A 23,645-nucleotide genomic window follows, 5' to 3' on the forward strand; every position below is an offset into this window, starting at 1 on the left:
AGACAGAATACATATATCAAATCAGATATCAGTCGAAAAACGGTGCCTTATGTTTCAATTCTGACTCAACACTTTCGTCAAACCCTGTAAAAGCAAAAAAAACTCAACTATATATTTTTATATGTTTTTTACGCTGTATGGTAGCAGTTGTTTATCGCGTTATGAACGCGGCTTGAGAATTGTAATCAATAGCGACGAGACGCTTTTCTAATTTTGGTGACAACGTATTGGATAAAGTTAATTTGTTAAAACTCAAACTTATGTTATTTAACTCTCGAGACCAACGATTGATAACGAAGAGCGTAATATATAGTTACTGTTTGTTCGTTCGATCCGCTAAAAACATCCTCTCTGGGACATTCCATATGAAATCAACCTTCACTGATATGTGAACTTCGACATGTTTTGATGTTTTTGTGCTTACAAATATGGCAAATATCAGATAGATGTGGCAAAACCGAATAAGCCAAACTTCTCAAAGTGATTCTATTTGAAATCGCATCATTGGATAGAGGCGGCGCTATGGATAAAAGTTAGAAGTAAGTTTAGAAGTAAATAAAGGATGATAATATAAAGGAAAGTGTAGATTGAAGAGAATGTTTAAAATGTTCAATTGTCGGTGATTCAGGTAAATACTTTTCTAGAATTTTCTCGTCTGTGCAGAAATCGGTTAAACGGGAAGCTACAGCGATTCAAATAACTCATTGAATATCTTCATTGAATGCGTCCGTTAAACAACACATTTGCCATTTATCAACTGTGTCAAAAACTATGATAAAATAAAAAGCTAGACATTCCGATGTTATTATAAATCTCTGTATCTCATTGCAGTTATGCATTGGAACATGCAGGACCCATTTTAGACGCATGCAATCAAAAAACTCATTCACAGCAGTGAATCGGTTGCCACATGAGACAAGTGGGCTTGTCCTTTGGCCTTTCACTAGGCTGTCGTACAGAAGCAATATTTAAGTAAAGATGAATTACTATTGTTCTTATTACATAAGCATAAAGTTATTTAATTTTTCTCGGTTCCAAAAAACGTCACCATCTGCGGATAAATGCTGGTAGCAGCAATGGCTTTATTAAACGAGAAAGTTTGCCTTTAGGTTTATTATATAAACATTACTCTACATTCCGTGCTTTGATGCTAACTTTACTTGATTATGTGTTCAAGCTCTCAATTAAAAAAATACATAATAATTCCAACAGTTGTAGCGCAAAACGCAGACTATGTCTAAACCTTTCTGCCTATTCGGAAAGATAAAATGACTACAATCTTATCTCTTTTGATGGACTTATATAATCATATGCCCATAGCGCTAGCTTACCCCGTGAATTTTTCCCCCATTTATCTTTGAAATATCCATGTATAAAATATTTAAAGCTGTTTACCCAACAGGACATAAAATCGATATAAATTTCCATCCAAAACAAGAGAGCTCTGAGATCAGCTTTACGGTTGGACCTGTCTCTTCCAGATTGATGCCTAATAAAACGTACCTGAAAGAAGAAGGTCTTCGAATGATGTAAAGACTATCGGTCGCGCAGTAACTTGTCAGAATATCTAAAATCTAGCATTTAATTTTCTACTACTTTGATCCACCTACTAATAATAATGATTTCAATAATCCAGTTCCCTCTGATATTACTTTTAAGTACTACTAAGATATATAATAATTACAAGTAAATACTAAGGTACTATCTTAGTATACGCAATGTACTCTTTGCTCGGCGTACTTATGGAGGGGCATTTGTCGACAGGTCAGCATAGAATGTTTTTCATTGTAACTTTCATACGTCCATCAAAAGAGTAGCTCATCTTCGCAGCATAAATAGGTGAAATACCTTAAAAACACAGGGTGTCGATAGGACTACAAGCACGCCTAATTCAAAGGATGTAATTGGTGGCTCCAATGATAACTAGATGAAAAGTTTTGGCTGCAAGGTAAGTGCATTAAGGCACTTCTAATAGTCAAAAGGACCCGATAAGCTGCTGTCTACTAATAAAACGTGGATGTATTTGACTCGCCTATTTGATGCGTAAAATTCAATATTCTTAGGTAGCTCTGGGACACAAAGAAGTCCAAGTAAACCATGAACATCTCAGAGCGCAGGTTATTCTGAATGGCCTATGGTAACAGGCCCTCGTAAATTGAGTAGCAATACGCTTGCCCATCGGTAAGTTATTTCTAAGTAATAAATAGTGCACAGACCAATAACGCAAAAAAACATGGAGCATATAAGTGAGACCGAGGGCAAACGGTAATGACAAACATAAGCCGCTGCTCTGTCGCGTAAACAGTTATCAATTTACATAAAGATTCCAAATAGAGAGATTTATTGAATTTTATGTGTACATGGAAAGTCTATTATACAATGGGCACGGTTGTCTTTCTCAATGCCAGCTTGGATCCAAGTTTTTGTAAGAGCGTTCAGTTTCGTCACCTTTAATCTCAATAGTAGTTATCATTGCCTATTTCTTTTGCCTATATTCCGTACTGCTATGGGTCGTGGCAGTAATATTAGGAATTGTCGTCGGTATCGTCATACCAGGGCGAGATGTTGTCCGTATCAATACCGCTTGTAGCGATACCCGTGTGTCGCTCCCAGGAAACGTCTTCCGGGAGGCTCGTTTGTGTGTCTTTTATTACCTTGGCATGCTACCAGACCGACAATGGCATATACACACTACACGCAATCAGTCTATGTACTGACTAGAAAAAGGAAACACGTGATCAATGTAGAATAAAGCAATAGGACTACCGATACGGAATTTCTATACGCACACATATAGTCCTTACCATGTTCAGTGGACTGCACTCTTCGAGCGTAGCCGGGGTGACCTTGGTACCACCTTTGAGCGGTTTTATTTCTATACCTTTACGCTCGAGCATTGTGAATATCTGATCAAAGGTTAGCTCGGAGTATGCGGAATCCTCATAGAGATTTCGGAGCACCATACAGTACATCTTACAGGAGGAGAGCAGGTCGACGATGTCAGGCTTCAATCGATACTGACTCTGTAGTAATTCAAAAAAAAAAAACATGTTTGAGTAAGCATCGATCACAAATAAGCTCGGAACTGGATTGCTAATTATCGAATAATTTACGATTCCCTGTGTTGTTTCGAAAAAAGCCAATACGGTGTGTCAACTCTAAATATCAGTTTGCCTAGTTTCGCTAATTTCAAGGATCAAGCAATGCAGAGTATTAGCTAGAAGTTAAACGTCTCGTAGTTAGTAGATAGCAGTTTTCCGTTTTCGCTTCAACCCTCCATGAAGAACTGCTCAATATAAAATTAAGAAAAAAAATAATAAATAATTTTATAGCGTGCGATTGAGTCAATTAGTAAATAGGGCCCTGTTAAATAGATAAACCCCGCTTATTACTAAAAAATGTCGTTCCTCGAACAACTACAACAAGCAAACTAATTTAGCCTCTCCTGCAGTACTTCAGGCCAAAATCAAACTAAAAACAGAGCTCTAGTTGAAGTCGTACTCAAATAAAGGGAACAATATTGGGTTCATTCACACTTCTTCAGATTTCCAGAAAAGCCATTTTTTCTACTGCAGCGAAATACCGTTACTCCCCTTGCGGAACGTCCCTTGTAATCATTTTAGCGAGGTTTTGTGAGGGTTAAAACTCACATTCGAATTCGTTGCGTTAATGTCCACGAGGCGTGGTAGTAGGGATTAGGTGGCAATAGCAATGAGTGTTTAGGACATATCAAATGAATGCAAGGACGTGTTCGCCCCTTTTTAGCACACTAAGACGAACCCTTATTACTATTCCACGATGTCACGATGGCGCCAAAACTGAGCATCGTATTCGGATACGGGTCGCTTCCAAACTAGTAGCCCAAAGAGGAAGTATAATAGACACGTACCTGAACCCTTAATAAGTTCATACAGTTGTCATTCTTTCAAGTCTACTCTGCGTTTTATTCATTTTCCTGCGGAGAAATATAACAGCGATTAACGGTAATCTTAAGAAGAGCGAACACTTTGTTTTCCTATTCAAAACCGTTTGCTGGATTAGAAAAGTGGGGAAAAGCTGTCAACCCACGCAACTGCTGTTTTGTTCACGGCAGTCAAGGATCTTCGATATTAAATTTCCGATGATTAGTATATCCGAAACGTAATGTAACCTTTTAATGCATTCGAGAGCAAGCAATGACGCTATACGAGTAAAGTCACCGAAAATAGACTTTGTAGAAGCTTTGCTTTAACGACTTACTAGACTACGAAAACTTAGTAAGCTTGCTCAGCTTGTGACCACGACCTCCATCATATATCAACGGCTCTATCATTTTGTATTCTAACATAAATGAAAAAGGTTTCATAGATAGCATTATCAAAGATTTGCATTTGGCCGACGCGGATAATAAGCACTAAATTCCCAGCTCAATTTTTTTTCAGCAGGCTTCGTTATTTAAACAGGCTTGTTTATTCAGAGTAGGCCTTTTTGAGAACATCGTATCTTCATGCGCTTTCCTTTTCACTTTACAGGTACGAACAGAGCCCCATTACAGAAAAAATTGGGGTTAATAGAGAATTTCTTATAACGAATTAAATTTTTCTCCGTAGAGGTTTAAACTGTGAATAAACCCAAGGTAGTAAATCGTCAAATTGAAAATTTATTTGTCTTAAACACAAAGCCGTATTTTACAAGTATAAATTCGCGTGGTATACAGGTCGTTAGGTGCAAACATTATGTGTATGAACAGAAATGTTAATCACTATCGTTTGTTGAATTTTCGCCGAGGGTTATTATTTGCGTAATGTTTATTTCGCCATTATCGAGTGACGCCCATTTCATAGCGACCCATTGAACATTCGGAGGCAAAGTATTAAGCCTAAGAAGTACAATTATTTTTTATTATATGCGTGAAATTGGCACGAGCGAATATGACTTGAATACGTCATCGCTGGTCTCCACTTCGGACAGCAATAGACAGACAGACTATACAATCCCTACTTGAGGCAATTTCATCAATCTTCAATTTATTTACGAACGTGACTGCACAAAGAAAATGGCCGTCACACATGGAGTCAATAACTAACGAAGACAGGTTCTTTTGTCGAACGTCAACCTTTCCCACTTTATTTTCATCCTAATTGGAAAATAAATAAAACTCGGTGATGGACGAACGTGAGTATAAGAGGGCGAACTGCTAAGTGGTCGCTCTTTTGCGCAGAGAATTATGGTCGTTTGTCTTAGGCCGATATTTTTATCTAGTAAATCAGTATATAGAGGTTGTCTGGCGTATACGAAAGATGAAATTGCCCCGTTAGCTGAGGGTACATGTCACTGATAATATGATGAAAGAAGTAGCAGGTGAAGGTAGCAGCCATGTAGAAGAATGACTGAGAGATTGAAAAATTTTGATCTGACTTCTATAAAAATACAGCTATTTAAGGTTCGATCATGAAGCAAAGGTTCCGGCTGGGCTTACCGCAATTGAGGCCTAAATAAAGATGGTGTGAAGAAGGAAGTATGTCCAAGGATTAGGTCATTTGATGACCAAGACTTGCATACTACATTGTTGCAACACAGAAAACAGGGCACATTTTGTTTTCATTTCAACATTTTGTTTACCCTTTCATATTTAACATTACAGATACGAGCTAATTGAACACCGTCATGTATAAAAAATTCGCTATTTGATTCTTTTTCGCTATAAAATTGCCCCATCATCGCATCTAAAGGTACGCTGGGTCAAGTTTTATTGTCTAGTTTTATACCTGCAGATTGTCGCACACGGAGCCTTTAACGGACAAAGTACTTGTCCTCAATGCTTTATTGGCCAAAGAAGGCCGTCTGCAAATTCGCTTCTGGTATATAATTGTGTGATAAATAATTGTGAGCCAGCCCATACCGAACCATAGCGACGCATCATATAGCACTTTCGGTTGACAACCGTTAGACGTCAATGTAGTAAAACATTATTAAAACGTTCGCTTGAAAATAGATGGGCCAATAAAACGAAACAATTTCAGGGTAAGTTGCTGAGTAGCACATGTTTTTGACTGTTGTCAAGCTCAGGGTAAGACTAAAAGCATGGCAGTTCTATGTGGTTGAAGATGTCTATGTGGGTTCTATGGTGGAAGATAATACTTTATCAACCGTTGCTCTATCAACTTTGCACTTGTGTGCAGTGTTGAAGATATGTCCTTACCTTAAGCAATACATTGATCCGGTCCAAACACATCCTCTATTATTATAATCGTCTGTTATCATTAAATTCGATGTAGACGAAAAATATAAACTTCCCAATGGCGTATTTGAATAACATCTTAGATAGGGAATCTGTCTCCAAACAGCGATCTACCCACCGATACCCTTCCTAGTCTGTACAGAAATTAGGTGATTAACGAAATATCGTATATTTTTTTAATAGGCTTGCATTAAGCTTATCGGGCATTGGTTGATTTACCTCTGACTCTTTGTAATGCGGACTGCGTAGGTCGATAGGAATCCTTCCCTTATGCGCCTTCGCGAGAAGCCATAACAGGGTGCTCCTTTCCTTAGCCTGAAATATAAATAAAGAATTGTGGATAATAACAACGGGAAATGGCTTTGTTTAGTATAACCGTTCATCGTCAAGTACTTTTTGTTGTATGGAACGTGCTATCTGTTCTTTCAATCAATTCCAAACCAACAGTTTCTACTCACTGGCGATAATTATCGTTTTGTGAGATTTATTTTAGTTTGTGCCTCGCTTCCAAGCTAATTTAGCTTAATTAATTAATAATCATAGAGGCCCTTTTTTGCTCGTCTCAGGGTTTATGTGGAACGAGCCACATGGTATTTTGTCTTAGACCTCTACGAATTTTTTTATTTCATTTAATCGAAGGTTCTAGTGTTCATAAAATCTCAAAGCTGACTTATAGAAATGCTACGTAAAAGAGAAACAAACGCGCTCGGAAGGATGCTTTTGGCCTGGTATAGGAGGAGTATGCTGTGCGATAACCCATTGCATGTCTGCTGGGCTAGACGCTGCTTTGTTAAAGGTCCTTACATACCGAGATAAATAGCCGGGGGCTGTTATTTTTCCCTTGTTTCTACCTACCCAAAAAATGAAGCTTATCGTCAGATTTACCTAGAGCACGTTAGTTAGTTGGTGCAACGTTTAGCTGCATTTTAGGCTATTAATTTCGCATATAGTAATTTTCCTATAATATATCTTATAATAGTAGTAACTGCTCCTTGCGATTATTCCTACTAAACAGCAAGTTACACTTATTCGGCCTGACTAGTCAGCTGATAATTATGATATTTTTATTTTATCTAGAGTAACTGGTTTTCTGTTAGTGTAATAACTCGCTGCCGATAGAATATACAGTATATGTCGACTGCCTTTTCCAGGACTCGGCCGAAGACTTTACTGTATTAACATCTGCAACGTGCGTAGACGTTGCAGCTGATGAATTTAAAAAAACACGATGTCGTTATGCCGGTTAGCGGCAGTATATATAAGCCATACGTTGAGCGGCTGCTTTGATCAAAATGTTTTTTCCACTTAACTGTATTACGCCGTTCAAGCTAATCAGGAAGGCTGTTAACAGTTTTCTTGTTGTTATAAACTTGTTAGCAAGTTTTTATATTTATATATGTCGTAGGAATAGTGCAAACTTGATGCTAAACAGACTCTTGGGCTACGGTTTACGTTGATACGATCTAGAGTAGGATTCCAGTCTAGCCTCATGATCGCCATATCAGCACCTTATGTATAAATTTCTACATATACTTGTATTACTAATTGGCGACGGTAAATTTGCTGACCGCCGACTCGAGCCACCATCACTAAGAATTCCAGCGATTTATCATGTCTTAAACTCCAGCTAGACACTGTGATCACGTAACGACAAGCACGCCTCCGTTTGTTCATATATATAGATATATAGGAGCCTTAACTTCATTTTTTCCTGACGCATATCTACTCTTGTACATTATAGCACCCGAAAGGGGGGCGCAGCTGACGGCGCATTTACGGTGGTTTTTAAGGTTGCTGTTTATTGATGCAACAGAAGTGTTCGGTGAAAAAAGCTGATTTGTAAGCTAGACATGCTTCGTAAAATGCGTCGTTCAGCCAGACCTAGAATAACGCATGTTCTTTACTGCTCAACAACGCCAGGCATCCGAAAATACAAAACTTTGTTGCTATGTTTAAACTTGGTTATCTTATCCGGTGATTGATGATCCGACGGTGATTGAAAATCTGATGACACACAAGTAACGTTTCGTGCTGAACTCACGTCGTATCACCTGATTTAATCAGCCAAGAGGACTAACTTCGAAAAGACGGATATATCATTCGTCCCTCGATATCACTAATTAGTAAACGGAGCGTGTGTTTTTTAAAACCTACAACAGCATAGGCGACGATTTAATGAAGTAAAGAACATATATGAACATTTTCTCGTAATGCCTGCAAAACAATTTTCGAAAATTGCAGTAAATATATATATATATATGATCCATTGCACTTCAGTAGGTATACATTTGCCTATTTTAGTATTAGAAACTTATGTTAACTTTATTTTTACAACATTAGCCCTCCGTAATAAGTGAAAAGGATCCTTCAGAAAAAAATTAATCGTTTCATTCACGTTCACTGCTGGTAATGATGCCTATGTTTTTTTAGCATTCTCTCATGAATGGCTATTGACGGACAGTTACTTCATAAAGTTAACGTGCGACTAATTTTTACTTTCAATTTGGGTCTATTATCTATGAATCGAAGTTCTAGGCATATTTACGAGTTATGCGCAAAGTGCGAGCACACATCCAGGTAAATATTAACTCGATTTTAGATCTATCCATGCTTTATTTCGCATCCATTAATGCAGTGCTCCTATGCCGATCAATGCAATAACCCTGCGGGCGCACGGTCTTATCAGACCTTCCTCCGTTGCTTCCGAATGAAACGTGGCTCGCACGTATATCTTTCACGTCTGATGGAAGCTTTTCTTATAACAAAGGTGGTAATAATCAATAAAAAATTTTGCGAACAAATCAAAAGACTTGAAAGACATTGCTTGGTGTCATTTTATCTGAAGGGTTATTGGGTCGTCGTGCCGTTTCAATCAAAAATGACGGGAGACGTTTTGGTCGATAGAACGAAACCTGACCATTATGCGACGGTTCAGATTAAGCCTTTTGGTCAGTCGGATTCGGAGAAGTTGAACGTTACCCGTAAATATAATTAAGAATCATTTTCAATTTTAGCGGAAGTGGAGATATGTTCGAGTACATTTTTGTCAAGATACCCAGCACCCAGATATACAAATGCCTTCTAAAAATCAAGGGCATCCTATCTTTCCGATGCGATAAGATTGCGACACTTAATCAGCTACCGAAATACCGATGTTAGATTGTGTACATACAGGCACGTATCACTAATTAGTTAGAGCCGATGTGCTTGATACTAGTGAGTGCCAATATTGCCAATGGCGACTATTACGAATCTATCTGATACATCGTTGTGTCTATTATTTTAATTATCCCCAATAAGTGACCGATGTTGACATTAAACTCTAAACAAAACAGTGGAACGTAACGTTTGCAGTAGAGACGACGCTGTAAGTACGAATGAGAACCTGCGTGTGTGTACATACGACTTTCGACACGAACACTACGCGGACATATTTAGATTTGCGGCGGCCATATTGCGGAAACTAAGAAATGCTGGAGACAATAGATTTTCTAGCTCTATCTAATAGAACATGATTATTATATTCGTTAATTATTATATGTGTCTAATCCGCCTATTTGTAGGTTAGACAAGGATGTTTTAGAAACTTCCGTCGAAATCAGTCGAAAGTTTTAGGGTGGATTGAATTGCGCCCAGTGTGCTAGGAGGCATTGGATTGTCCTTTTTTTTTTTTTTTTTTGCGATTTCATATACAATTTAGCGTCGAAACAGGACTAATTGTTGCAAAATTTTGCTTCGTTAATTTCCTGTGCAGTAGAACTATTTTAAGGTGAGAATTTTATTTTATTTATTTTAAGGTGAGGTATTATCAGATCCTTAATACGTGATCGGATTGCGCCTTACCTATGTATTCCAATTTGATTTGGTACACTTTATAAAGAGCATACATCTAATGATAACTTGGTGGGCTACAATAAGGTTTCCATAAAGTTGTAAATTTAGTCCTTGCAGAATGAAGTCGTTTTTTGGTTTTTCGACAGAATATATAGCTGGACCATTGCCAATGAGTTTAATGCAATTAAAACTCTTAGAGTCAGACAATTTTATTGATCTAAAAGGCACAACATTTATGTGCATTAGCATAGGCGACACGTTCCGCTTCTTATATTATAATTAAGATTAAGAAAGTTCTCAATTCGTTTCAATCTTCTCGACAAGGTTAGTTAGAGGCGAAAATTTTATGTATGATTGCCACTTGGTGTTCAAGTTAATTTGATGGCCTGCAAAATAAATAACTTCAACCACCTGGTCCGAGCGCTAAAGCTCCAAAGTCGTTAGCTTTCAGTTTATGGACAGTGCTGTATTCATAGTTGTATATCCGCCTTTCGTGTCGAACCTAGAAAATAACACTATAAGTCTAGGGGGCGTCTGAGGCATTCACTTTTGACGAGTACATTCGAATTTTGTTTACATAAGTTTCGGAGCAGTATTTGCACGAAACAATTCTCCACGAAAACGCTTTTTCGTGGACAGATGTTTCGTGGTACCTTGATCCGAATGGCCATCATTTACCCTAACGCGGAATGGCTTGTCTTACAGAAAATCTTCTGTTTATTAGACTACTTTTCTGTACGGCTGACTATTCAAATAAGTGTGCGAGTTTAGATGTAACAGATGAAGAAGCAGATCAAAAATTAAAATAGGTAAGATCAACACATATAGGAGACCTTCGATAGATTTCTCCAATGTACGTTCAGGTCGAAAAAGGTTTCCTATCGCATAAATAGCGGTATGTGAATTTACGGCTATCAAGGCAAGCGCGAGAAACGGATCGATAAGCTATGTGACAGAAAATAAAACCCCAATTTTAAGTTACTGTAAGTAACTTTTAGTAAATCAGCAAGTGCTTTGCGAGAAAAAGTCGATCAAACCGTGAGTTTGATGACTGCCAAAGTAATATCTTGTTTTTGACAGAGTTCGTTCCCGATCGAATTATAACCCAATACGTCGCCATTGAATAAGTAGCGTTATCCCTTCTTTGTAACCGCAAAATCTTCGTATAAATCATCATTGAACATGGCGTAGCTTCATCTGAAAGCATATGGTCATGAACGATGTTCCTTGCTCATTTAACGGCGAAACTAACTGTTTTCTGTGATTTTCACTTAGCACTTAGTTTGTTGTCTCACCTTTAAATGAATAAAGAGTCAATTGTTTGATTAACCAAGGATCAAGGTAAGGATGTATTCTACATTTTGGTTTTCGTGATAAGTAGAAAACGTTTTTTTGATGATCTTTAACCGTTTTGATTGATTTAAATAATTTCTTTCTTTACGTATGGCGTCGACTTATCGATTTAGTTCGGGTCCAATACAGGAGGAAACAAACGCTTGGCTTTTGAAGGAATCTAATTTCGGCTATGGTCCTTTGTTTGCACGTCCTATGTCTGATAATTGCAAAAAGGCACGTACGTCGAAACAAGCATGATTTAGCTTTCAAGAAAATTATTTTTCATAGTACGCAAGTAATTACTAGATAATTTAATATAGTAAAAGTGAGAGTCGGGTTGCAGGTCAAGATCTCGGCCCTTTGTTAACAGCGATGAACCCACTCTCGGTTAACGATTATAAACACGATTTATAAATTTACTAAGATATAATAATAAGGTAATGCTCTTCGCGAAAAGAAGTAACCACTGGAAATCTTTTCTCTCGAAATGCCACTAATTGTGCGTACTACCAACCGTACATGATTGCTTGCTTGCTTGCTTGCTAGTAACAAACATGCCGTATTACTCAGTAATAGGACTAAATATCATTGAAGAGAAAATTCATTTTGAAAGCTAAAGACATATTAAACTATCGTACGATCTTAAAAAGAAGTAATGTACTGCCTGTTTAATATCTCGAGAAAGGGGTTCCGCTTTTCGATTTGTCAGAATGAAATTAGACGTGTAACTTTACCTTTTTCTACTTGAAGGAACTTGTGCGAGGACATAAATATATATATATATATATATACTGCAATGCTCTAGCAATCTGCGTCACATACGATCCCATTGTGGAAGTGTACTCAACTCATCAATCTGTTCGTTGGACCGTATAGGCGGTGCCAATCGGTTGTTTATGTCCTCCCTGTATACTGTTGTTATATAGAATGCATTCTAGTTAATCCGAAGGCTATTCACCGCGTCTCTAAGTTCCAATCCTAAAGATGATGTAAGAAGCGAACTATTTCAATGTCGTTAAGAGCCACATCTTTACAGAGGGGTGACATCGAAATGGCCCATCCTTCGAAGGGCTAGCGGCTAAAGAGAGAGATGTTATTACTTCAACACGTTTGCCACGTTATCGTGAATCATGTTTTTTTGGGAAATCAACAACCGCAACATTGTTATATTTAGATCCGTTTTGGGCCTTTTCATATTGTCCTGATAAACAAACTGTAAGACTTACTCAGTAGCATGATTAAGCCGTTGACACACTTTTTGATAACCGTTGTCAACACCGCATGTCAGCCTTTTTATATTATGTGTGTATAGAGGCACATACATTTCTACTAACGGTGTATACCTTATCGTAATAATAATAACAATAACGAAAGCTATATGCCAATATTAGCCGTCTAATCATGCTATAATTATATATATATATATATCTCTAGTAATATGTAGTAATATATATATATTACTACACAGCTCGATAGCTTAATGAAAACGATTATTGTTTCGTTACGACACCTTCTTATTTTATTATATATAGATATTTGTATTTATTGTTTCATTATATACACACACACACACACACGTATGGGCAAGATACAAACAAATAGTAACTTAACATCTGAAAATGATGTACGTGGACGAATGTACAGCGCCCGCACAACTTTGCAATTATCGAATCGCTCTAGAAACGTAAATCATCCCTATCACGACCAATCGCAGTTAGACATCGTTCTCCATTTGGTTCGATTCTGATGTTTTGAAGATTAAGAACGATAGGTAATCGCAGGACATTACTGTAACGTTAACGCCGTTAGCAAAGACGCCGCCTTCGTTTCGTCGACGTTTCTGCTGTTGGTCCGGCCGCCACAGCGGAAATACGTCAGAGATGAGTGAGAACGCTAATGCTGACCACCGGCCATCGGCCGCGAAGACACGCGATGGATATTGAGTAGATCGTTGACGGCATGCTTTACCAGACTCAGCGAATACTATAACAAGGGAAAAGTTTGGATCATTTTGTATAGTAGCGCTGCTAACCGATAAGGCTGCTGTTATTTGCTGGATCGATCTCGGCGAGGTCCTGCGTCTACGTTTCTTGGTACCCGCGAAGTGAATTGGTCAAATAGTGATTAATGCGTGTGAGGTAGTCAACAAGAAAGCAATCAATGCGAGAGGTGGCCGTGTGATCCGTGTGATTCCCGTTTAGAATCAGTCGCGTTCACAGCCAAATTGATTGAAGAAAATTTACTTGCGTTGATATTTTGGTCGACCGCTAACATTTGCTCGTTACCCACTAATGTTGCCAGTTGATCTGGCTTTCCGCAAAGTTAGACGGGAAGTAGAGGTAGGTAGATGAACGATGCGTGGGAAGAGGCACTCTAGTTACATCACAAGGATAAATATAACTTTGCAGGCGTTGTTCATTCGCAGAAATGGACGGGTGAAGAAAAACGAGGAAAACAGTTTGTGAACGATGAGTAAACTGTCAATGCTTGGAACGTTTTAAATCTGCTCTGGACAACGACCGTTATTGACGATGACAACAGCAACAACAACAACGACGACATCATCAACAATGTGCTACGGTGAAAGTTACCCTTAACAGGATTACTCTCTTTTCGGTATAATTACAACAATTGCGCACCATTAAGTGTATATATATATATATAACGCTTAGATTAAAAATAACGGAGTGACTCAATCGTATGCAATGGTAGCCGGTAGGGGTTCAGTAATCGCGGCGAAGGCGCCTGCGTTACCGCCCACAATAGTACCTGTAACGGCAGCAGAAATGGCCGTTGTCGAAAGCGTAGCCATAACACACGGCCGACCGATGGATGTTGTTGTTTTTGATAAAACCATAATGGTGCCAATGCTAACACCTACCGTTTGATCGTTTCAATTATTACTGCTCTGTTAAAACGATCATATAATATTATGCCCTTACTTACAAACAATCATTAATCGCTATTATCAGCGGCACTGTGTAATGCTCAATGACGTATCACTCGTAATGGTAACTATATTCGCAATATCTGCGTAATGCGAACATTTTTCGCCATTTTGTACTTTTTTTTTGGCCGTTCCGGATGAACTGGTTTTGTTGTTCTCAGACTTGGCCAACTTTGACCCCAATTGTTATTCGGTAATGACGGGTCAAGCGAAGGAAAAAAACAACGTCATGACAACGGCCTGTACTTACGAAGCAACTTTTCTCTGCGAAACCACGCATCATTCATATTTTAGGCTATTTTTCATGGCGTTCCTCTACCGTGCCCATATCTGTGTAGCCCCAATAATCAGTAAATTACGATGACAGAAAGCTAATAAAAGGAGTACACCACGCTCAATAAAATGGGAGCTAAGCTAATGTTTGCCGGCAAGGCAGTTAAACTGACTAACATATTAGAAAAGCATCGTGTAAAATCAAAAGAGGGCCATTTATTAATCAGCTCGAAAATAACGACTACTTGCAACGCTACGCATACCCCGTTGCTATTTGATGTTCGGCCTGGCCCATACACGTCATACAAAATATCGAATCGCTTTGATTTAGCAAAAATTTCACGAGGGACCAATGGAAAATAGTGTCTACCAGAAAGAATGTCTTCATTTAAATGCAACTCCCGTAACCATAGCTTCATTTGAAGGTATCGTCCGGTTTCTATATATGGGCTATATATAGTTCAGCAAATATTGTTCCTTCGGCGCGGTACTTTTCCTTTGTATTTGCGTTCAAGCTTGCTATTGTTGTCCCCTCTGATCTTATAACTGCTGCACTTTTTCCCTGTACCACATGCTCGCTCTCACCATTTTCCCTTCGTGTCCCGCTTGCCTTTCTTCTCATGCTTATTGCTTATCCTTGCCATCGGCTGAGTTCGAGTCAGCGTCATCGAGTGTTCGAAAACGAATCTAATGATAATAGCAATGATCATACTTCTTAGTGCGTCTTCACGAACTCTTTTCGTAGCTGGTAGAAAATCAGCATATATCTATCTCTATCCCGATGGTGTCCGTTCGGCCTTTGACTGCAACTATCAGTGCCCTCATCAGTTGCCAATGCTACGAAAGCTCAGCCAGTGACTCGTTCTCAACTAATTTTGCCTACGTGTGGGATCCATATTGATGACGCGACGGTCCCATTAGTATTTTGGCTATTGTACACAAACCAACGCCGCCGTCATCATCGGCGGCGGTAGCAACAACGACAACAACCGCTGCACCAACAGTAACAAAAATATCGGCCAAAATCATAATAACAACATCAACAGCGACATCAAGATGCAACGACAACGTAGCAAACAACCAAAAAAATCTTTGGAAGGCAACTTAAGGAAGATCACGCTTTTTTGTGCTTCCAATGTCCGTCCACCACACGACGCTTCCTATTGCGCGTCTTTGAAGTGCACAACACGGTGTCACGACGACGAAGGCTTCGAAAATGAACGCCACGATTTCAATAAAGGTTCAGTTAATGGAGATGTATAACAAATAAGCTCTTCAACGCCAACTTTCCATTGACAACAACCTGGTGGCCATGTCATGTCATGTCAATAGCTGACGAGTACCGAAGGAAGATTTCGACGTCTTATTTCTTCTCATACGAGGGCATCCTCCGAACAGCTGGAAGGAGAACTTGTCACAGAGCCCCCTTAATGTCTATTAAGTTTACGCTGTTTTGCTCCAATGACGACTAAAGCCTTACTTTCGATAGTTCACCGGTATTGATATGTTTAACGAGCAACGATCTTTTCCGTCTAACTATAATATGCCCAGATCGGAGGCGGAAAACGGAGATGACAGTAAATCACAAGGGGCTCCTTTTGTTTCACGCGCTCGTCCTGTAGCCTGCAGGCACGTTTGTATTATGTTTTAAGGACTTTGTAGCGACTTAGAAGGACAGAGCAAAAAAATGATTTTTGCGGAATATGCTCACACACGCTATGTAGTTATGAAGAAAGCTCTGCGCCCTTATAGACATTGAAATAGTCGCGCCAATGCTAATGAACCAGTGTCAATTACGTGCATACGTAACGGAAAACGAGAAAAGGAAGTAGGATTTAATAACGTATGCTGTTTAGATGTTCAAAGAAAAACAAGTCAAATCACGCTTGTATAATTTAGACAATAAGCGTAGCTTCGTTAGACTACACGAAATGAAAACAGTGTAAATAACTTGTGAGTGAATTGAAAGTTGAATACTAAATCCGTGCTTCTCAATTATCTACTGTAGAGCGATCTGTACAAGTGGTTCAAGGTGTATACCTACTGGGGCCATTAGCCGTTACTCCGCATAATTGCCTAGTCCACGCCCGATTTCCAATTATATATCTCTAAAATAAACTTCACCGTCACGGGAATAGCATAGTCCTCCTGAAACATAATGTCTGTGGCCGTTTTCGTTACCTGCCAAAATTCAATCAGATCTTCTTGCTGACGTTAGCGCATAGATAGATGAGTTCTTTGCATATCCTTTTAGCTGCAACCGATTTAATTATCGAAATAAAAAAAAGATGCTTCACTAGGTACCATACTGGATGCTACAGGAGTATAATGTAACGTCTTTTGATCGATGTCCTAACAATTGACTCTCTCGAAGTTTAATATTTCGCTGTCTTTGCCCCGCCACGATAAAACAAAGACACGAACTTAAAAAAACATGAAACTAGTGGAAGCTTCATTTACCTGTTCTGTCGTTACTCACGTTCGCTGCGACCGCGACGGCTGCTGTTCCTCACAAAAAATGTATACTTAATAATAGTCTATGTCTCTTTATACGTTATTTGTGTTTTCTGCATGGCTTTGACATGCTGCAATAGCTTATATATATATATATATATATATATATATATATCGACAAGGACAAACGGAGTGACAGCGTGAAAAAGGTATGAGAACGGATCGGACGATCGAGATTGCATGGAGAGTATTTTAATTAGGGCACCTACCCGTTAATTTAAAGTGCTGCAAAGCTAACTTTTTTTTTGTCAGGCAGATGTAATTATTTTTATATAGTAAGTATATATATATATATATATATATAGCAATAGAGATAATACCTCTGCCACTAATCGCATCAACGAAATTAACTAATTCACAATGATCTGCTTACGATACCTGCTTCCCCCCTCAAAAAAGGTGTATCTTCACACCGTCCAGTCATAGACGCACGTACAGACCTGTTTTAAACGATGGCCAGGCTGGGATACTAAATTTTCGTATGACTGATAACCACCTTGCGGAGCACCACCGCAATGAACTTAAAGTTGTAGTCTTTATTGTATACTTTTGACAATAAATATGGCTACTCAAATGTCAGTGAATAAAAAAAGGATAGGACAAAGCCGCAGATCTGAAAGCTACTGCGTAAATTTCGTAAATTCACACTTATTATTTAGTCTTTAATATGATTTATTAGAGTGACTAATGTATGGAAACGATCGTTGTTTTCTACGCCATTTCTGGCTGGTGCTTGTGAAAAAATTAAATATGAGGTTTGTTCTAGTCTAAGGCACATATATATCAGCTGTCGGATCGGCAAGCATGTGATGCAATGGAGGTAGAAACTAGATCATTTTTTTTGTTTTAGCTGTGCATATATCTGTACAACGTAATTTAGAACATTAGACTGTGCAAGTTAGAACATTCGAGGCATGATGTTTTACCTTCAAGGAAACAATAATCAGGTCATTAATTTGCAAAATAGCAGGCGCGGTTTCAGTCACCTCGACAAGGACAAACGGAGTGACAGCATGAAAAAGGCATCAGAACGGATCGGACCATCGAGATTGCATGGAGAGTATTTTAATTAGGGCACCTACCCGTTAGTTTAAAGTGCTGAAAAGCTAACTTTTTTTTTGTCAGGCAGATGTAATTATTTTTATATATATATATATATATATATATATATATATATATATATATATATATTATGCGCTTGGGAATTACCGCGAAGCATTTAGACTTAGATATAATGCAGAGACATCTGCTCTACTGTCGAATGGTCATATTATTCAATTAGGACTGTAGTTATTTTTGGAAAATATCAACCTTGTCCAAGTCCAATAAACAAACTTATCCATTTTAAAAGCTTCCTCAATGAAGTCTACTTTCACGGACTCCGGTGCTAAAAATAGATTCAACAATTAATCCAGCTTTTGAAAATGTAACTAGGGTAGTATTGGGGGCAGGTTAGGTTTTATACAATGAAGAAGCTACTTTATTGACTTCAATGAAGCGGAAAGCAAGTGCTCTGTCATATTTCAGTCATCAAACATATAAATTTATTGTAAGATTTGTTTCTAGACATAGCGAAAAGACGAAAGGTAGAATATTTTTTTAGATGAAAGTCTAGAGAAATATGTAAAAAGGCTACAGTCTGTAGTGAGAAGCTATTTAAACTCAAGCAACAAATGCAAGTTACGAAAAACAGGCACTAGATTGCATATCGTATCAATTATTAGTTTTTAAGACTCGAAGTCCTTCTTTAGGTTTGATAATAAACTATAAAAGGGTGCAGGGGTGATTTAGGCAAAAAAAATCGTACCTGCGCGACTGCACACTGTAACAAGGCAAGCCTTTCAGCTGTTTAGGGTAAACGATCAATTCTTGCCAGTTCAAAACCGGTAAATGATAGCCCGTTTAGTAATAATGACAGAAATGCATATGTTTATAAAAAGCAACGATCATCCTATGAAATGTTATTTTATCCTAAAGTTAGTTCCCCTATCCTTGTCAAGAAGTGACGCATATAATATTTAGGTTAATTTATCTCCTATATTGCAGATTTTATCAGAATGAAAAGTGCTTGATGCCTTCAAAAACCCTGTAGTTACATATGTTTATAGAGATAAAGTCAAATCATATATAGATGACTATAGCTTTGCTTCGCAATTACCGCCTAAATTATTTTTGAGAAGTTGGTAATTGACTCCATTTTGAATATTTCAGTAGAACTGGGGCTTCTAGAAAAGAAGTAACTGTTTTTTTAAAACGAAAATCCCCCTCCCCACAGGATAATCGTATGGACCTAGTTTTTAACTCTCCATATTTCAGTTTTTCTCAATTTTTGAATAAAGTAAACCACTCTAAGCGTTTGATAAACCCATAGCCAATTGGCAATTAACAGCACTTATATATATAACTGAGAGTTTTTACCAGCATCCCCGTTATGTACTTTTCAACCGGAGCTTCATTAATTATCGCTTCGATTCCCAGGCGTTTCTCATGGGAGCTGCTCAAACCCTATTCTGTTTTGAGTATATATTTTTGACATCAATAAGATAATGCCAACAATAGTTAGCAATAAGTTTTACGCATTAGAGCTAAAACTAAGGAATGACTATACAAACACTTTTAAAGATCGCAATACACTTCAAAATGCTATTAATAAAATTTCTAACAAGGCATTACAAGAATTTTCTTGTGTATAGTCTTAATAGCCAATCATATCCGATTTACAGTTACATTTAAGACCTCGAAGTTACTTCAATATCGAAACCGACCTTCAATCGTAATACTGTAGCGTAATCAGAAGCTCTGGTGTAGAGTAAGCTGTTCCGCCGCTTTATTATTAAAATGCCTAAATTAGACGTCAGTTTTTTTAACAAAAATTTAGTCACATTTGTACTTTACACATTTATAACAAATAAACTTTAAAGTCATAAACAAAGAAGCATATAAAACGTTTAAATTTGCGTATTAGTGGGCTTAGTAGATTAGTGGCCACTGTACATAATACGTACATCTGCATAATTAATGCGCAATTATAATGCGAATGGCAATTTTGTAGGCCTTTAACGAGGTCTCTGGATACTCTGATTTCGTGTCAGCAGACCATCCGTAACTTGTTTTTCCTGAACATGTTCAGCAAACAATTTTTTCACCTAATTTTCCAGGCTTCTAATAAGTCGACATACTCAGGGTTGTGTAAAGAACCTCATGGCGTCTCATCGTCGTCGTATAATAATAGCAGACGATATGACGAAAGCGCCACATCGCCCTAGCGGCAATTCATATTAATCATATACAATAATCCTTAGGGATACTGACACAAAATACATATGGCAAAATGTAGCCGTTTGTTTTTAACTGGACTGTTTCCGGCCGGCAAAAAGGGCAACTTGATTTGATTAAAGCCTGATATGGCTAACTGCACCTAAGTATTTAGCCCCACTAGGCATGTTTCTATCAATATAGTGCGCTGTTCAGTTGTGGTCCTTATTTTGCTTAATATTTCGGCAGCACTGTACAGCCGAAGTTTTACAAGTAAGCGTATACCGGTCAGTACTCAAGTGTACAGGTAAACTCAGTAAGCAAAATAGTAACGATTACGAACATGAAGCTTCTGTGGACTCGCAGACACGCAACGACGTTCAGCGTTGGGTACAAACACTGCAGTGGCCGACCGCTCTATCAAAGTCACGATTGTAGCTAACATTTGCTAACACCTCTCATCCATGTAAAAAAACATCCTCTCATCCCGTAGTAAAAAAAAAGTCTTTATTTTAGACAGGAGCAATCTTTCCTATTACTTTCTATACATTTATACGATGTCGAAGTGAGAAAGATACTGGTTTTGATGACAGGTAAGGGGGCGCGGCAAGAGAATGCGATTGGGGTTGGATGAATGGCAGATAGAGAACATGAATTTAAGAATCTCGCTAGCTTTGACGATTTATCAATTCTTGCGATAATAATTTGTCACTATATTATACACATAGAGCTACATAGTATCGAAGCGTATTTTGCTTGGTTTGCGTCTAGATTACTGCGGATCGCCGAACAAAAACCGCCAACCGCTAACGGAAAAAACTGCCGCGGGCGAGACGATGCTTGGTATAATGTAGAAGTGTTTGGTTGCCGTTTACATAAGGCATCGAAGTGGTTTCCGTCTGTTCGTATGACTTTTTCGGCTACGATGCTCAAACCCTTATGCTTTTCACCCACGCCAAATTACTGTTGAATCGTAGTATTGAGTTTAGCCAAGATCGACGGCTCAAGCGCTGGGGGAACACGTCACAAACTATAATAACATCAACAACAGCTAAATTACAACGCCGGCTATGATCGTAAGAAGATACGCTAGCACGTGGTTACGGGTGGATACTTCCTCGTATAAGCATCTCTGCGCATATACACGTAAAACTATTTCGATAGAGCGAATGTTATGGATAGCTGGCAAACGAGTTTATATTATAATGATAGATGTCGTTGACAAACGTTATGACACGCAGTCCTCTAGTTAGTATCGTTATTGCAACTAGTGAGAGAATCTCGTCCACATGTAGACCATGGTTGTTTTTGTGTGTATTACGCACGAACGTTTGCATCAACGCACAGATACAAACTAACGTCGAATCTCTCCACACACGTTACGTGTCAGATATACAACTACAACAAGCCTTCATAGCGATGTCAGGAACAAACCATATTAAGTAAATAGCTTCAATTTTAAGGTAAGGACAGCAGGTGAGGCAAAGCCATAACCAGCGTTAATCAACAGCAACAGTAAATCAACGTAGCTTCGTAGGTAGGCTAAGTTCAGTTTCGGGGCAAAAACGATAATGTTGTTGTAAGCAGAAATAACTTTGAACGGCGGCACCCCTGCCAGGACCGAAGACAACACCTGCTCGTACAAGCACAGCAGGATTCCTGAAGACGGCAAACAAAGAGGCTGTACAGTGTGATTAAGGGCGTATGCATTACCGGTTAGGCGGTCGAAGTAACAATCTGACTTTACTTTTAACTGGCTTCGGACTCATTTGGTCTGGCCGCGGTTAAATGCAGTGAGTCTACTATCGTTGATACTGTATCTACTTACTGTTATACTGAGTGGCAATATACATCACGTATAGCATTAACAATTACCAGTTGCCCTTGTCGGTCTCCGTTCTCCTGTTTGTTTTTTGTGCAGATTCCCACCATCCCAAACTTCCACCAGCAGACGGTAATGCGCACCATCACGCCACGATCGCTAAGGCGAAGCAGCTAAAGGTAAAGATCTACGTACATATAGAGGCGTTCACTCAAGATAGCGTCAACCGCGAAAGCCTCCCAGGTTATATAGACGTATAGAAACTGAGATAGACGGTCAGTGTCTTCGTGTTACAATGCCATACAACGGTAGCACTAACATAGATACATATGTATATGTAAGACTGTGTCATCTGCCATGACCCAGTATGTTGACTGCGCTACTATCAGCGTTACGGCTGTATCTAGCATTCAACGATAGTCAATAGGACTATCGGACAATAGGATTATTAGGGACGCTGCTACAACTCGTATAGGATAGGAGTAATGTGGCGAAGGTAAAGGCTCACTCAGGCAACTCAGAAGATGCTAGCACCATATTGTTACTTTCTGGTTGACAAGCATAAGAGCTCAAAAGGTATGTTCACTAAAATAGCACAAAGGAAAAGTCCAACATATTGGGTGTTCCTTTAGTTCTAACGACAGTGTGTTTTCCAGATGTGAAGAAAAACTTCACTGTTCCATTTACCGTAAGTAGATCAGATGCATGACTATCTTAAGAAACGGCCCGACATACAACCTGCATAATATTCTAGTACTGCATAATATATACTAGCATAGGTATAATTGAATTTTTTTTCCAACTCAAAAAAAAATTGCCTTTGGTTTGGTTTAAGTGGATTAATATCCTAATTTGTATTGACATACGTTATCATGGGCACGAACGCATCAAAGAACAACTGAATAGAACCACTAATGTTCTCTTTTTTCTTCAAAAATGAGAACCGTTCTCATGTTATGCAGAACCTTTTCAAAGCTGACACACACATACACCGTCCTATTAGCAAAGTAGGTCAAGAGTTTTCCCAAGGCACACAAAATAGAGCGGTGGAAAAACAAGCTATAAATATATATATATAATGCTATAGTTTATTGATTTATTCGTCGATTGAATGAGAGCTCGGCCGAGGACAGTGGTTTTTTTCGGTGCTAAGTGGCTGTTCTCTCTGTCTTTTGAGCAACAAGTGGCTTAATTAAACATACTTTGATGTTTAAGTTGTAGAACTTACGTGCTCGAGGCGAAAAACACATTCGCTTGCTAATTAGCCTCATTGTTCAATTAATTATGATTGCTATAACGAAGCGTAGCTTTTTAGCTAAACGCGCTGAATTTCGTAAAGTTACTTTTTAATGATCAACGGCTTCATATCATGCACGTGCAATCTTACAAGGTACGTTACATGTACGATATTTGACTCAAATCAGTGTGCGGACGTGAACAATATT

At 38.5% G+C, this 23,645-nt stretch overlaps 1 protein-coding gene across 1 annotated transcript in view; it reads right to left on the reverse strand.

Annotated features, from left to right (window-relative positions):
- LOC111247748 (uncharacterized) overlaps positions 1–23,645 on the reverse strand; it is a 95,064-nt gene that overhangs the window by 4,401 nt on the left and 67,018 nt on the right. The window contains exons 2-3 of the mRNA XM_022799057.2: positions 6,440–6,535; positions 2,805–3,023 (exon numbers count right to left, since the gene is read on the reverse strand). Coding sequence (XP_022654792.1) covers positions 2,805–3,023; positions 6,440–6,535 — 315 coding nt within the window. The remainder of the gene's footprint in view (positions 1–2,804; positions 3,024–6,439; positions 6,536–23,645) is intronic.

The sequence above is a fragment of the Varroa destructor genome, unplaced genomic scaffold (assembly GCF_002443255.2).
Source record: "Varroa destructor unplaced genomic scaffold, Vdes_3.0 BEIS01000001.1, whole genome shotgun sequence".
NCBI lineage: Eukaryota > Metazoa > Arthropoda > Arachnida > Mesostigmata > Varroidae > Varroa > Varroa destructor.